The sequence below is a fragment of the Pimephales promelas genome, chromosome 9 (genome assembly GCF_988280905.1).
Source record: "Pimephales promelas chromosome 9, fPimPro1.hap1.1, whole genome shotgun sequence".
NCBI lineage: Eukaryota > Metazoa > Chordata > Actinopteri > Cypriniformes > Leuciscidae > Pimephales > Pimephales promelas.
In genome coordinates, this window is record NC_142777.1 from 808870 (window position 1) to 826561 (window position 17692).

The 17692-nt window shown below is 37.7% G+C and overlaps 1 protein-coding gene across 1 annotated transcript in view; it reads left to right on the forward strand.

The window, feature by feature from the left end:
* Positions 1–2814: 2814 nt before the first annotated feature.
* canx (calnexin) overlaps positions 2815–17692 on the forward strand; it is a 31494-nt gene continuing 16616 nt past the window's right edge. The window contains exons 1-6 of the mRNA XM_039653733.2: positions 2815–2933; positions 9439–9633; positions 14938–15011; positions 15239–15297; positions 15500–15641; positions 15785–15866. Of these exons, the coding sequence (XP_039509667.2) occupies positions 9442–9633; positions 14938–15011; positions 15239–15297; positions 15500–15641; positions 15785–15866 (549 nt within the window). The 5' untranslated portion in view covers positions 2815–2933; positions 9439–9441. The remainder of the gene's footprint in view (positions 2934–9438; positions 9634–14937; positions 15012–15238; positions 15298–15499; positions 15642–15784; positions 15867–17692) is intronic.

Genomic DNA, 17692 nt, shown 5'->3' on the forward strand with positions numbered 1-17692 from the left:
CAAATCTACTTAGTCATTTAACATGTCTAGTTCAGTGTATTTATGTTTAGAGTGTACTATACATTTTTCTTGATTTAAAGAATGGAAGTGAATGTGACAACATGCCCCATAGGTGAGTGACCACATGACAGATTCAAATATTATATCTCATCTAATAAAATAATATACAAGACGAACTCAAATTTGATCTCAATAAAATACAATTAACTTTTCAAATAAAATAATTATAAAATAAAATATTAAATAATAATATATAAAATAAATGATTTTTAATCATTTAAAATAAACACATTTTTGAGTTTGACAACAAACACTGTGGAACACAGCTATACAGTTCAAAACATGAGAATATAATTTCTGAACATTGACTCTCAGTCTATATTCACATTTTTCTCATGGTTTCTCAATAATAAAAGTATAGAATATAATATAGTTCTAACAGGGGCTCATGGTAACGCAGTGTGACAACATGCCCCGGCCGGTTTAAACCTGCGAGTGTTTCTGCTGTTAGATCCGCATTAAACAACTATCTCACCTGTTAAATTACATATATTAGATTAAAATAATACCAGATTTGTCTAATTTTAAATAAACACACACACACACACACACAAAAGAAATTTAACATGGGTAAGAAATTTACTAGTGCTATGGATAAAAAAATGTGCAGTGATATCTGTAGTTTTTCCCTCTAGTGTTGATATGGCAGCAAGTAGTTTAAGTTTCGTCATGCATGTGTGTAAAAAAAAATATTTTTTGGTGAAGTAAATACTAGTGAAAAAACCCAATGTAATTTACTTGAAAAAGTTAGCTCAGACAAGAATTTAAAAAACGAAGTAAATTACATATCAGTACTTAATTCAAGCCAGTAGAAATGAAAGTGTAAATATCAACTCAATAAAATTAAGTAAAAATTACTCAACTTTTTCTGATACTGGGGTTCCCATCATGCACTGGACCTTGAATAATTAATGAGGCTCATTTTTCACTGGTTTCCAGCTGTATTTACACTGTTTTATCATTGATTTTTGTTGTCAGTAGTATTAGTAAATTGCGATTTTGAGACATTTCGAGTAAATTTTTTTGTTCAAATTTACACATTCAAACACAAAAACGACCCATCATGCCATTGTGTATTGTCTACCTTGAGGTGTTTGCATTCACATGAGGCTTAATGTCTGACATGATGTATATATAAATTACTTAGATGATCTAAGTAAAGCACATATAAATGACTAATAAAATTCAAGATTATTGTTTTAGTGAAATGTAATACAAAGGCAAAGGAAATTGATATTAATCAACCTTTTACTAGCTAAAAGTTAAAATTACTTATTTTTTGTAAAGTTTACTTAATTCCATATTCCAAGTAAATTTAACTTAAAGATTTCTAATTAAAGCTACTGATAAATATGTTTAGGTTTTTACTCGCTCACCCCTAGTGTGTGAGCAAGCATATCCTAATATATATTAATGAGAATCGAGTCGCTTGTATCTGAATGCCTTTGACCCTCCAGCAGTTTCTCTCATTACATGTGTTTACAGTAAACGCCTCGCCATACCGGTCTCACCACTGATGATGATGATGATGATGCTGATGCTCACCTGAAACACAGGTGTGTCCTGAACACCACACTCACACACACACACACACAACTGTGGAACTTACATCTCAATATACCAGTGTTTCCACACAGATGAACACTGAATGAGTTTCTTATTCTACTATCTTTCTAATACTATGGAAGGTCCATCAACTGTTTTTCAAAATATCTTCTTTTGTGTTCAGAAAATTCAGGTTTGAAACAACTCAAATGATGAAGGTGAACTGTCCCTTTAAGGGATGAAGATTTAATGGTTTTAATATTATTATTATATCTATACAATGGAAGTCAGGTTACTATTGCTGGTGATGTTAATGATTATATTACATACTGTCAATTCACAATTACTCGAGAATTAAGTAGCTCTCTGTGTATTAGACACAATCATCCTCAAAAGAGAAAAGAAAGCATAACATTTGTCTAAACATAATTTTATTAAATTCAAACAGGCAGAAGCCTTTATGACAAACACATTTCGTCGCAAATTGTCAATGCTATAAAGTGTAATGTTAACACTCCGGCATGTAGGGGAGCTGCGGGTGTTTGATTGTTTTATGAAAATTAGCCTACTCATATTTTTCTTTCTTTTTTTATGCTTTTGTTTTAAAGACTTACAAATACAACCAAAAAGGTATGTTTATAAACAAAATAAGCGAACAAAATATAAAATAAAATCAAAAGATAGAATTAAAGTTCAATAAAAAGTTATATATTCAATTTTAACCCTTAACGCTCCCTCGTCTAGCTTATCTGACTGATAAATGCCTGCACTGTATTTCTTGCGTTGGTTTTGCCTCTTCACGATGACTCGCTTTAATTTAGTCCTAATTTTTAAATCGCTTTGGATTAAAGCGTCTAAATGTAAATATAAAATACTTACTAAAAATGCTCATTACCCACATTTTTACATGTAGCCTATGCACTAAATGTAGATATTAGTACTATCAGATAGATTAAATAATATTCCTTATGATAAGGCATGTCATTAGTGAGAAATAAATACTGAATATAACATTTTTGAAAGCTCAACATTAAATCCGTCATCTCTTTCGCTTCAGCTGTGATGTGTCCAATGAGCGTGTATTTCCGTGTACGCCTCGGCCAATCAGCGGCGTCCACGAGGTGCAGGTCGGAGGCGGAGCCCATAGTCTGTGACAGACGTCAAATCTGCCCAATCATCATCGCGCACGCTCTAAGAGGCGTGCCCACGCTGAACTCAGCGGCCAATCGGATCGTACGGGAGGCGGGGCCTGTGTGTGGGGATTCATCGTCCACAGCCACACGTGACGCGCTGTAGTCGCAGGCGGAGAGCTGTATCAGTGAGCACGGGTGAGTAACACCACACCTCAAACACTAGCTTTACACACCTGTGTGCCTTTCTGCTCACCTGCAGAGCGTTTTAACGATGTTTTTTTGCAAGAGAGCGGGGTTATATGCAGGGTAAAAAGGAGTAAGTGCGTTACCTAAAGGCTAGTTGGTCAGCTAGCCGCTAAGCTAACAGTTGTACGTTAGGTGTCATGTCAAGAAACCAGAACTCACCATTGAAACCTGTTTCGTGTCATTAAGAGTGTGATTTGATCGTGAGAGGAGTAAGATGAAAGCTGTGCTCGTGTATAATGTATAATGTTGCTGCTGACAGAGATTTAGAAGTTAGTCGAGCAAGCGCCGACTGATGTGATAACGTTATATGCGCTGTTAATCATTATATGTGAGGCTTGGGCTAGTTCATCTCCCCTGAACACTCGCGTCTGCACAGAAACCTGTATTTGTGTCTGAAGTTGGATGCAGGTGTAATAGAGCCAGTTCATATCGATTAGTCCCGCACACAGTGATCAAATATCACTCCACAGTCTTTTGCTTTCAGTTTGAGGGAATGCATGGATGTTTCTGGAAAGCACGACTGTGGGATACAACACGGAACAGCCAAACCGGCTAAACTAGAGCAGCACATGTCAGTTAACCCGTCACTTCCGGCCTGTTGGGGAGAAGGTCACGCGAGACAGACTTAATGAGGTTTGGTCTGATTAAAACTCAAGTCGTCTTATTTCCGTGTGTGTGTGTGTGAGGGAAATCATGCAATTCACACCAGCAAGGAAGTGTTTGCCATGACCCCTTGTTAACATGTAACTGTGTTTTCAGATTCTGGCTCAACTTTGACCTATATCTTTAACCCGAGGATGACATACTCTTTCTAGAAGTGCGACACTGTTCCTCTATGAACGGGGTCATGCCAATTATCTACAGGGCTTTATCTATTCACTTTTACGGCCTGTGTCCTGCTCAAGGCATCGAGTCACGCCTCACTGGTGCACCCTGGGAAGGTTGTGTGTGTGTGTGAAGGCCTGTGGTACCTTCCCCCATCGACTCGAGCATAGATCTGTGTGTGCAGTCGAGTGTAAAGAGGCTTAACCCTGTGTGTGTTCACTGTTGGGTGAACGCACCCCAACAAGCGCTGTGTGTTAATCAACCAATATAATGTACAATTGTCCAGAATCAGTGTCAATATGGAGATCAAGTCTGGAAGCATGCGTTTTAAAGGTGATGATACGCCCCTTTTCACCAAATGTAGCCTAATATAAATCTGTGCTTTCCCCCAGAATGTGTCTGAAGCTTCAGCTCAGAATATCAGATCGTTTATTATAGCTTGTCAAATTTGCCCGTTTTTGGGTGTGAGCAAAAACACACTGGTTGTGTGTGTGTGTGTGTGTCTCTTTAAATGCAAATGAGCTGTTGCGTTAGAACTTTCCTCGTTTGGCGCTCACAGAACCGAATGTCGTGCCGTGTGTGTGAACGTGCAGATTAACAGCCGGGAATATTATAATAAGATCCTCTTCCTGAGGGAAATCTGATCGGCTTAATTTGGACTCGCCCGCAGAGAAAGGCTCACTGGGTTCCTCTCTTCATGTGTCTGTGTTGTTAGAAGCGCAGGGACCCGATTACAGCACTTACACACGGGGAAAGTCAGATTTACGTGATATGCCCCGGTTAAAGATGTGCCAGTGTACTCTAATGCTTTTCTGGTTTGAGCTTTCCTGAGCGCGGACACTAAAGACACATTAACTAAGTTCTCTTTAGTGTCGTTTTTTTGAGCTTAAAGGAGTAGTTCACTTTTAAAAAACTTTTGCTGATCATTTCCTCAGCCCCATGTCATCCAAAATGTCCATGTCTTTCTTTCTTCAGTCGAAAAGAAATTAAGGTTTTTGATGAAAACATTCCAGGATTTTCTCCATATAATGGACTTCAATGGGGTCCAAACGGTTCAAGGTCCAAAAGACAGTTTCAGTGCAAACTGTTCAAAGGGCTTTAAACGACTCCAGACGATGAATAAGGGTCTTATCAAGCGAAACGATCGCTCATTTAATAAATAAATATAAGCTCAAATGCTCGCCTTGCTCGACTCTCCTGTTCGAACTCGTTCATCAAAATGAACAAATCTTTTTTCGAGTCATTTCATTTGTTGAATGAACCAAATGACTCGTTTGTTTGATTTGTTTGAATGGAACCAAATGAAAGATTTGTTTATTTTGATGAACAGGAGAGTCATGACAGAACAGAGCAAGGCGAACATTTGAGCTTATAAAACGTAAAATTATTATATATTTATTAAATGAGTGATCGTTTGGCTTGATAAGACCCTTATTCATCGTCTGGAGTCGTTTAAAGCCCTCTGAACAGTTTGCACTGAAACTATTATTTAACCTGTAATTGAAAAATGAAGTTGTTGTAGTTTTAAAATGCAAAGTTGAATACCAACATTTTAGTTTGACCTGTATGTAGGCCTACACCAAATGCTGCGCAAAAAAAAAAAAAATTAAATATTATTATTAATATTATATATTAGAAAACTAGTAAAATCTACTTTTTTTCTCCATATTAATTTGTGAATATTTTAAATGTTTAATAATATATATATATATATATATATACTGTATATATTAGGGCTGTGCAAAAATTCATTGCGATTAATCGCATCCAAAATAAAAGTCTGTGTATATGATATATTTGTGTGTGCTGTGTATAATTATTTTGTATATATAAATACACACACATGCATGTATATATTTAAGAAAATGTGTTATTCATATATAAAATATTTATATAATATAGATTATCTATTTATGTATATATACAGAATTTAAGCGCAAATAATTCTTAAATGCATGCATGCATAGGTATTTATATATATACAAAATAATTATATACAGCACACACCCTAATATATATATATATATATTGACAAGTTTTCAGATATTTATGACTTTTTGTCCCTTTATTAAACATTTAAAATATTCACAAATTAATCACAATTAGCTCATGCTAATGTCCTCTGCAGATTAGCTTCTCAATGCTAATGGTGGAGGGCTGGTGTGGTGTAATCGCTCTTCCCCCACAGATGAGCAACAGATGGGTCAGGACTGGGTCCTGTGACCCCCGACCCCACACACACACACTCGCTGTGCTACCCCAGAGATCCTCAACTCAAGTGTCCTGTTCTGAAACATCAGCTTCGAGCGAGTTTCTCGGGTCAGTTCAGTGAGGTTTAACTCTTTCCCCGCCAGCGTTTATGATCCACACTTCCATGCAAAATAACCAACGGCCCAGAGCTGCAATCTAGATTCAGACACACACTCGATCTTATTCCTAAATGACAGCGGTTCGTCTCTTACGTCTATTAAAGCTTTAATCACAGGAGAGTTCAGATGTGTGTCCTGATCCAGAGCCGTCGTCATGTGTAGATATGAAACCGCTTCACTGACAGTCTTTCCAACATCACAGTCTTATAATAGTTCATATTATCACAGAAGCGCTGGGGTATACAAGTTTATAGTTCAGATGAAACGATAATGATTTAATTTTCCTCGATAAATCGATGATGAGTTTGATTAAATGTTTAGTATAATATTTATACACCAAATGCAAAATGAAACCGCTATAAATGACTGGAAAAGTGTAAAGAATTCAAAACCGTGAAGTGTGTCCTGTTCTGCCGATAACGAGTCACAATTAACGATCTGTTTTCACTTATGAGCAAAAATCTGCCTTTAAACTCAAAGGAAATCTGACGTTTATCTATCAAAAGTGATGGTTTATCTCTCCCAGCCCTGCGATTGCCTCGTTACACCAGTAGACGGGGAAAAACGTTGATTCGTCCATTATGAAACTAGTGAAGACTTTGAGCGAGTCGTTGAATCATTCACTCTAAAAATCTCTAAATTAACTAAATATTTGTTATTTGTGATCCTCAATTAATGCTTTTAAATAATCATTTTATTGTAGCTTCACTCATCCCTCATCAACAACAAGGCTGGATGAGTGTGTGTGTGTGTGTTGTGTTTTGTGTGCCATGGTGATGTCGCTGCACAGGTTCAGTGTGTGAGTAATCCTGAGTGTGTTGAGCTCATTAGCAAAGTGGTGTGTGTGTGTTTAACAACAGCACCCTGATGAGGGCTTCAGATGCCCCTGAGCGCACACACACACACACACACACACACACTGGAGACTGCACTGAGATTGAGCTCGTATTGGTCGTTAGAGTACTTAGACCGGCTCCTGTTCGTCAGTTGTAATGATGCTGTAAGGAGAAACGACTGCTCTGTCCAGCAGGAACACATGCTCTGGTGAAGTGCAGAGGAGTGTGTGTGTGTGTGTGTGCGCACTGGTTGTTTGTGTAATCTGATTGTGGTAAACCTTATTAAAGAAAAGGGGCTGATGCTGCAGGGTTCCGCCTCCCTGCTGTCGCCGTGGCGACTAGAGTCACAGGCACTATGGGATGGCAACCGCAGGCCTGTGTCGCTGTCGTGTGCGGCATGCGTCTCTAAGACCATATAGTGTGTGTGTGTGTGTGTGTGTGTGTGGACTTCTGCTGCCGTCAGTTCTCCATGAGGGATTACTGGAAACTGTTGCTCTCTTTTCTCCAAACTTTACATACACACACACACACACACACTACATGCAAAACGTCACACATCTCTTTCATAACCAAATGCTTCATTCAAAACTATAGTAACAACTTCTAAAAATGCTATTTTTGTGCAGTGTAACTCTACATGCAAACATCTAGGGCTGTGAAACGATTAATCGCATCCAAAATACAAATTTTTGTTTACAACATGTGTGTGTGTAATTATTTTTATATATATATATATATTAGGGCTGGGTATTGAGACAAATTTCACAATTCGATTCGATTTCGATTCAATATCGATTATTTTGGATATCAGTTACAATAAATGGCCATTTTTCTCAAGGGAATCAAATCTCTTAACTAATGCTGTAAACTATGAGAGTCTAGTTGTAGCCTATAGGCTTCATTAGCCTAATATGAAGGTAATAATGAATGAATCACTTAAATTACACTTTTATTTATTTTTATAGTAAGAAGATTATATGAAATATAGACATTTAAATGGTGGCTGTCATAAAAACTTGCCAGATTTATTCAAATATGCATTAAATATTGAAGAACATTCAGATTATAATGCATATGTAATATAGTGTATATATTTAGCAAAATGCTCCTCTCTAGAGTTATTTTTTCTCGCTGACTAACGAGTTTATGTGGGTTTTCTGAGGTAAATATGACGATACATTGATTACAAGCTGTTTAACTGATGTCTTTCCACGGTTGAAACACTGATTGAGCGAATCAATGTGACATGATACGGATTTCGATAAGTTTTACTCTATCTTTAACACACTTTCAGATGCTCGTTCATGTTTATTTGGCGCTGTGACTGGTATTATTAAGCCGGAAGAGAGATCAGCGCTGCTGCTTCTCCAGAGCGATCTCACGCCACAGCGACAAAACGTTATTTATGTTTTTGAACTTCTAAAGAAAATGGACGTAATTTGAAAATTGAGACTTTGTTTCATATCAATAGTAACAAAGGACAAAGATTATTGTGATTTTTTGGATGCGCGCAGCCGCGATTACAATGTCCCATTCATTCAAATGAAACAGGATGACTAATCGATTCTTGAGACTTAAGAATCGATATCGGTTCAAAAAAATGAGAATCGATTAATATCGAGAAATCGATATTTATTACCCAGCCCTAATATATATATATATATATATATATATATAATATATATATAAACGCACATGCATGTATATATTTTATTAAATATTTCATGTATATACTTGATATATATTTATACAAAATATAAATTATACATTAATATATATATATATATTTGATATATTAAGAACACATTTTTCTCAAATATATACATGCATGTGTGTGTGTGTGTATGTATGTATATATATATATATATTAATTATACACTCTACACACACATGTTGTAAACAAACTTTTATTTTGGATGCGATTAATCGTTTCACAGCCCTACAAACATCACATGATTATCCACACACCCCAAACTACACACGGATGTGAACAAATTATTTTTGCAAAAAAGTTTTTTTTACAATAGCAGGCAGAGTGTAAAGCGCTTGTAGTTTTGCAGACTTGCTCTGAAGATTCGGTTCATGAGTGAGCCTCGAGGAACACTTAGTGCCAAAGCTTAACATCTGAAACGGTGAAGTTCACTTCATATGTCCTGCTAATGAGGAGTCCTGATGTGTTCAGTGATTCATTAGAGATCATTTGATTCTCTGAGTCTTGATTCATTTGAAAGTGAATCAGGTAGGCTTTGTGCTTTTTTAACATGAAACCAAGTTTGTGTTTATTGGATAGTAGACTCGCTACGACTAATGTTTGTGTAGTTTTCCTGTTATCCGTGTTCGTATGGCTCTGTTCTGTATGAAGCGCTGTGGAAATAAAGCTGTGGTTATACTGGTTATAAGAGGCCTGTGTGATCTTGTGTGCAGACTATGGAGCTGAAGATGCGGTTGTGTGTGGCGCTGGTGTCTCTGAGTGTGTGTGCGCTCCTCGCGGGTCACGTGAGCGCTCAGGACGAGGCCGACGACATGGACATGGACGTGGAAGATGCCATCGACGACATGCATGAGGAAGAGCTGGAGGAAGAGGAGCCGACGGCCCCGACCGCACCACCGGTCCCCACGGTAACAGCGTTAGCCCATGAGTCCTGCAGCCGCCCTCATGAAGGAGTTCACCTACTCGCCCACACCACATCGTCTTTCTCCAGTAACTATAACAATAACTATTTATCAGACCGGCCCTCGAAACCATAGAAACACTACCGGACCACCGGTAAAAGTCCCGACTCACCCGATTGCCACTCCGCCCCTGCACGCCATTAAAAAATATAGCCTATATATATGAATCGATTTTTGGAATTCAATGAATCGATTCTGAATCGGTAAAGATTGAATCGCGATTCAAATGTGAATCGATTTTTTTTTTTTTTTGCACACCCCTATCAAAAATCTTCATTTCTGTTCCCCTGAAGAAAGACGTGAACATCTTAGATAACGTGTGGGCGAGTAAATCGTCAGTAAATTAATCCTAATAGTGAACTCCTCCTTTTGTTCTGTTGAGTGAAGCAGAGACGGTCCGTGATTGGTTGAGGTGTTTGATCTGCCAATCATTCATCAAGTCACTTAAAGGGCCAGTTCATATAAAAATTTACTTCAATCCAGATTTATTTCCTTCCTTCAACACGGTTTTCTCAAATGTTGTGTTTTCAGTGTTTCCTCTACATTCATTCTCCCGTGGCGGGCCGCCACACTTAAAATCCTCCCGCCACGGCTACAGCTTCTCAGTGACGTCCGATATTCTGCATAGTATTATGTTATTTTGTTAAGCCCCACTAAAGGCATAAAAAACTTTGTAAAGCACAATCAAGTTTTCACCCTATATTCCAAGACTTCTAAAGTCGTTGCATAATGTGTAATTTTTTTTAGTCGCTAAGTTAAAGTTAACGGGAAGTCATCTCGCCTCAGTCATTCTCCATTCAGAATTCACACAGCGCGTCGCGTTCGTTTGCGACACGACGACACTCTCTTCAAGGTCAATATTCCCATTATTATACTTCATTTGTAGATAAAGCATAAAGGTATATGGTTTTCATAAAATGACTTTATCTTGCTGGAGTGGAGTTTATTGCCCATACCTTTCACATTCCCTTTATGTAAGATTACAGCATGGAGTCGAGAGAGTGCTATTGTTCTTCATGCGCACTGAAATTTAAAACTGTTAAAAGAAAAGGCTCAAAAAACTGTTGCATATAGAATACACTAAGCATTAGTGCTGCACGATTAATCATATCGCAATCGTAATAGCGATCTCAAACCTATGCAATTATATAACGCAAAATGCCGCGATTTTATACGAAATAAACAAATTAGGGCTATTAACGCAGCATCTCTTCTTTTTTGTCATCCTTTGACTAGTGTTACACGATCCTGCTCTTATTCGTGCAAATGCCTTTTCGCATTTTGCACGACAAGAACTGAAAAGCTGCCTGTGAATGCCCTAAATGAGACTCGCAGAAAGACGCGCGCCATAATGCGCATGCACTGACGCGTGCCAGAATACAGTTCTCTTTCGAGCTTGAACGAACAATAACACACACAATTATGCCAAAATGTCGTTTTGTCGAGTACCTTCATAACGTAAGAAAAGTCTTATGGACAAAAAGAGTTGTGCTATGAGGCGCATGTGAGATCCGCGTCTCGGCAACGGGTGCTCTTAAAGGGCCAGCAGCGAATAAAGCGTTCTGTCAGTAAAGTTAATCAAAGAAGGGAAATTAGAAAATTACTCACTGATCTTGACTAAAGAACTTTTGTAGCTTTAATAAGGATTATTCTATATATAATTTATAATTCATGCAGCACAGACTATTTGATAACTTTATTCAATTTCTGTATCCTACCTGTTAAAACAGGAAGGGCACAGGTAAATATGGTTTTTATTATGGGTTTATGTGGGGATTCTTTGAAGTTCACTTAATTTAAAAGTTTTTTTTTTTTTTAGCCTAATAATTTAAAAAAAAAGTTGATAGCTTTCACTGTAATGATGGTTTGGTTGATGGTTTATTGATCATTATAGGTGTTATCAATCATTTAGTTGTTATCTGTAGTTTGAGTTGAGAAATAAACATTAATACACAGAATGATCACTAATCTGTGTGTGCATTTTACTTTAGAACCAAGCAAGTTGGACTCATGAAACCATTTTATTATATCGGAATCGCAAATCACAATTGCAATATTGACCTCAGTAATTGCAATGGCAATATGACATTTTCCCCAAATCGTCCAGCCCTACTAAGCATATTATAGATATAATCAGGGCCGTATTAAGAGCTCACTGGGCCCCGGGGCTATGAGTTACTGCAGGGCCCCCCCCCCACCACTTTAGGTCACCAACTACATGAGCTAAATGTTATATTATTATAGCCTACGAGTCATTTTATCCATGATATACTTCACAGTTAAGTTATGTTACTTTTAACATGATTTTTTTATCATATCAAAATGTATTGACTAAAATTTCATAATTATTGTGACCAATTTCAATATCACCAAAAAATAATAGTAGCTTAAGAAAATAATCTCAAGCTTACTGATGACAAGAGTCACAAATTAAAATAGAACAAAGGCACAATAAATCGACCTATGAAAAACTTAAAGCACTGAATAATATTATATAAAGTAATCACATATACAATACATGGTTTTCACTACAAATTCAACATTCATTCTTGTTAATTTTGCAAAAGTAATTCAGTCAAATGCAGTAAATTACTTTCTTTCTGATGTTTGATTAACATTATTGACACACATGGCGACAGCAGCTTTATTAGCAGCGTCTGTCACTTTGAGACCTCAGAGTCGGATTCAAGTGCGCTGTGCAAAACCGTCTCAAGTTCACCACAGTCTATGGTTCACCTTGGTCTCAAAACCAGCATTTACAAAATAAATTCTCCCGCTGCTCACTGTGCCTGAGCAGTTTGAAATATTTTGTATCCAAACCACAACGTTTAAAAACGCGTTTAAATGATAAACTTACATCATGATGGCGCAGCAAAATTTAAATATTTCTACCGGATATATTATCGCCAGTCCTTTAGGCGAATATAGAGTTTAATTAAACACAAAAAGCAAAATTATACATCCATCAAGTTAATATTCAAACTTACCGAAAGTTTGTGGGGTCGATGATGACGCTGTGTTTTAAGAATAGACTAGAATGAAGAGAAGAGTAAAGGCGATTTATTGGTTGATATATAACCTATTCTAATAAGGCGCAGGCAGCAATCATCTATAGGCCTACGTGCAGCAGCAGGTCGGTGTTCACAAGTTAAATATAGAATAAATATATTTGTCATATCAAATTAAAACCTGACGTTTCAATTTACCATGCCCTGCTCAGAGCCGTTGGCCCTGCATGCCTAGGGGGTTTGATTGACAGGTGGCCTGGCCAATCATAACGCCGAATACGCAACTTTGTCCGACAACAAAGCTGTCAGTCGGTGGACATGAACTTGAAAACGGTAATGTTTAAATTACTTAAATGACAATATTTGAAAGTTGAGACTTTGTTTCATATCAACAGTAAGCTGCTCTGAACTCTCTCTCGTAATCACTCGGTGTAACGTTAGTCTTTGCCCCGCGAAGTATTTTTCACTGCGTGAGTGCATGAGAACATGATGTGCGTGACTCGCGAGAGCCGCCTGGCTCGTGGCCCGTCCGTCACATAGTACCTAAAAAAGGCGGGTCTTTGCGAACGTCTCTATTAATGATAATGATTCCATGATAATGCATGGAATATAAGGCAAAGTGCAACTAAATAACAGGGATAATTTGTGGGGGACGTTGCGTGGTAAGGCTTTGGTAATCAGATGGCTTGCAGTATCTGCTCCACAGCCAATCACGGGCCCCCTCCTTGCTTGGGCCCCGGGGCTTAAGCCCCGCCTAGCCCTATGGTTAATGCGGCCGTGGATATAATCCCTTTGCTATGTTCTTTTCAATGTGAAGCATTGCTTGCTGTGACTTGGTGTTGCTTCAAGTTTATCATTCTGCACACGGGATGCGCATGATCGATTATAATACTTTGGGGAGACAAGGCCCCCCCACCGGGGAAATGGGCCTGCCCCCACAGCTTGGAAAAATCCTAGAGGAAACACTGGTTTTATAATATAAACACACACACACACATATATATATATATATATATATATATAGGTTTTATATAAGTTTTAGACCGGTAAGATTTTTTATGTTTTTAAAAGAAGTCTCTTCAGCTCACCAAGGCTGTAAATATTTGTTAAAAAATACACAAAAAACAGTAATATTGTGAAATATTATTACAATTTAAAACAGCGGTTTTCTATGTGAATATATAGTGAAGTGTAATTTATTCCTGTGATCAAAGCTGAATTTACAGCATCATTACTCCAGTCTTCAGTGTCACATGATCCTACAGAAATGATTATAATATGATGCTCAAGAAACATTTATGATTATTATCCATGTTGAAAACTGTTTTTTACATTTTTGTTTCAGGATTCTTTGATGAATAGAAAGTTCAAAAGAACAGAATTGAGCTTTTGTAACATTAATCACTACCATTCAAAAGTTTGGGGTCAGTAAGATTTTATTTTTTATTTTTGGGGGGAAAGAAATTAGAAAATACTTTTATTCATCAAGGATGAGTTAAATTGATCAAAAGTTACAGTAAAGACATTTATAATGTTAGAAAAGATTATATTTTAAATAAATGCTGTTCTTTTGAACGTTCTATTCATCATAGAATTTTGGGGGGAAAAAATTGTACACGACTGTTTTCAACATTGAAAATAATTTCTGTTTTTTGCGCATAAAATCAGCATATTAGAGTGATTTCTGAAGGATCATGTGATGTGTAATCAGCAACACTAATGATGTTGAAAATTCAGCTTTCAAATTACATTTTAAAATATATTAAAATAGAAAAGTCATTTTAAATTGTAATAATATTTCACAATATTACTGTGTCTTTTTTCATCAAATAAAGCAGCCTTGGTGAGCAGAAGAGACTAAATTTAAAAACATCAAAAATCTTACTGATCTAAAACTTTTGTTGACCGGTAGTATGTATGTATATGCTATATGTGATACGATATATATATATGAAGAGTTCAGATGCAAAAGCCTCTAAATGCCATTTGAAATTTTCTTCTTTAATGATGATTTTTATCAAACTTGTATATTTAAGTTCAGTAATTTCACTTAAATAACAATTAATAGGTAATCTTCATTGCCATTTAAGTGAAATTACTGAACTTAAATATACTAGCTTGATAAAAATGATCATTCTAGAAGAAAATTTAAAATGGCATTTAGAGGCTTTTGCATCTGAACTCTTCAATATATATATATGACCGAGAGTAACTGTTAACATCTCCCTCGTGTGTCCCGAAGGTGACGTATAAAGCCCCGGAGCCGATGGGAGAACACTACTTTGCGGAATCGTTTGATAAAGGAACACTTCAGGGGTAAGATGTCCGTCATCCTCACAACATAAAGAGTATATTTGTTATTAATATATATTACAGCTGTTCAAACAATAATATTGTTGCATATTATCCCAGTGTGATCAAGAAACATGTGATTATTAATGTTGAAAACTGGAACCGTGATGCATTTCATTCAGGATTCTTTAAAGAATAGAGAGTTCAGAAGAACAGCATTTATATGAGTATTAATTCTGTGGTCCGTCTAGGTGGGTTCTGTCTCAGGCCAAGAAGGACGGCATCGACGAGGAGATAGCCAAGTATGATGGTAAGATCAGGTTTAATTGAACACATTAATGTGTCTCGATGATGAAACTAATACAATAACTAAACACTCAACCTGTGAGTAACAAAAGCACATCCCAGAACAGTGTGTCAGACTGAACGTGTGTAGATGGTTAGCTGCCCTTAACAAACACACTTTTGCTGTGTGTGTGTGTGTGTGTGTGTGTGTGTGTGTGTGTGTGTAGGGAAATGGGAGGTTGAGGAGATGCAGAACACTAAACTGCCCGGAGACAAAGGCCTGGTGTTGAAGTCCAAAGCCAAGCATCACGCCATCTCCGGTCTCCTCCTGCGACCTTTCACCTTCGACACCAAGCCCCTGATCCTGCAGTGAGTACTGGCGCCGCGGGTGGAGAAATCCACCAATCAGAGTCCTGCTTTTGTGTTCAACGTTACAGTACATGGATATCTCCTGAGCATGGCATGTGCTTATGAAGACAGTTAATGCAGTGTGTGTGTGTGTGTGTGCTCAGGTACGAGGTGAACTTCCAGACGGGCATCGACTGTGGCGGGGCGTATGTGAAGCTGCTGTCCCAGACGCCGGACCTGGACCTGGTGAGGTCATGTGTGTGTGTGATGATTAGGGCTGCACTATATATCCAAATATCCCAAATCTATACATCGCAATATTCATATTGCAACGGCTCTTTACGGGATGTTCTCACACACACACACACCCCCCGTAAAGACACGTGACGTCAGGATTGAAACATGTTCGCTAGCGCATGCATCCGGCTCCACCCCGCGGGCTAGCGGATGACAGAGCTCCGCCTCTCTGATGTCCCTGGCGATGGCCAACGTAAACCTTCTTCTAAGAGCGACAGTCGCGCGGCGGCATCCATCCCGGTGTGACTAGCTCCCCATCCTGGCACCGGTCGCGGGACGCGTTTGCGTTCACACAGATCTCGACTCCGGTCCTCACGGCGGTTTCGGCGTAGCTCTTAACAGGGTCCCCGCGGGTCCTTAAAAAGTCTTAAAACGTCTTAAATAAAATTTTCGCTTTTTAAGGCCTGAAAATGTCTTAAAATCTGAAATTTCCGATAAGGAAGTCTTAAATTTCACGGACGGACCTTAAATTTCTTGTCCGACTCGTCATCCGTTTCTTTGTTTTATTTACAGACTGCGTTTACGAGCGTTCATGCTTGGTTGCCAGATTGAAACAATTAAATCCCCAGTCACAGCTTTTCTGTTAAAAGAACATGTTTTCTACCCGGTTTTGTCAATAGTATCTGGCAACCATGCTCTCCACTGCTGAAGAAGCGCTGGTGATCTGAAAACAGACAAGTATCTGGAGTTCAGTGATCTTCATTTGAGATTATCTACTTAAATTAATTAAAGTGTCACTCAGTTGGTCTTTATTCTGTCACGAGCTGTTTGTGCGACTAAATCTGCGATCAATACAGGCTGATATCCAGCAGTGTTTTTAATGTTGATCATATTATTGCTGTTTTGCAACGAAAGCCACTGCAGCACACAGCGGTGATTCGAATTCAATGACCCGTTCATAAATACAGACACTTGCTTTGTTCCCATGTTTGTTACTGATGAACGAATGACTCGCTCATAAAGACAGTGACTTACCGCCACCTACTGGCGATTTTAATTTAACATTTAAAAGTATCACTTGGTTTTTAACATCATTGGATATTTATTGAACATTGTTTTATTTAAAGCGTTATTTATTTTATTAAAGTGTTTATACAGGTGAAAAAAATTAACTGGAAAAAAATCGATTAAAAGGGGCAGATATTGTCCCTAAATGGAGAAGTTGTGACGGCAGTCTGAGTGCGAGAGGGGTTACGGTATTATAAAAAATTGGATAACCACTGAACTGAGGAACAGGGATATGTAGAATTGCACAAATGCTACTGCTAAAGAGTCAGCTTGTTATCTTGATTCAAATGTCTCCATGAGCTTAATTGAATTGGCCTAAAGCGAAAAATTATAATGTCATTTTTTTTGTCTAAAGACTACATATAAAATAGCTACCAAAATTAATGTCGGTAACTGAAGTTTGACTAAAAGTTGACAAAAAATGCAATGACTTTTCGTCAACTAAAACTAGACTAAAACTATGAAAGACAGTATTACCAAAATGTGACTAAGACCAATAAGCTTTTTCATCTGAAGACTAAAACAAAAATGGCTGCCAAAATTAACACTGTCGTGTCGTGCTGAACATTTTCCTTTTTTTTTGTCTTAAATTTGCCTTTTAGAGGACTTAAAAAGGTCTTAAAAGTCATTAAATTTGCTGTTAAAAATGTGCAGATACCCTGTCTTAAATGCTGTGAGGACAGAAGAGCAGGACTAGCGATGCGGCGTGACCCTTGTGCGCCCGTTACACAGATCCATAGAGGACAAAAACGTCTGTCTAAAAGCTG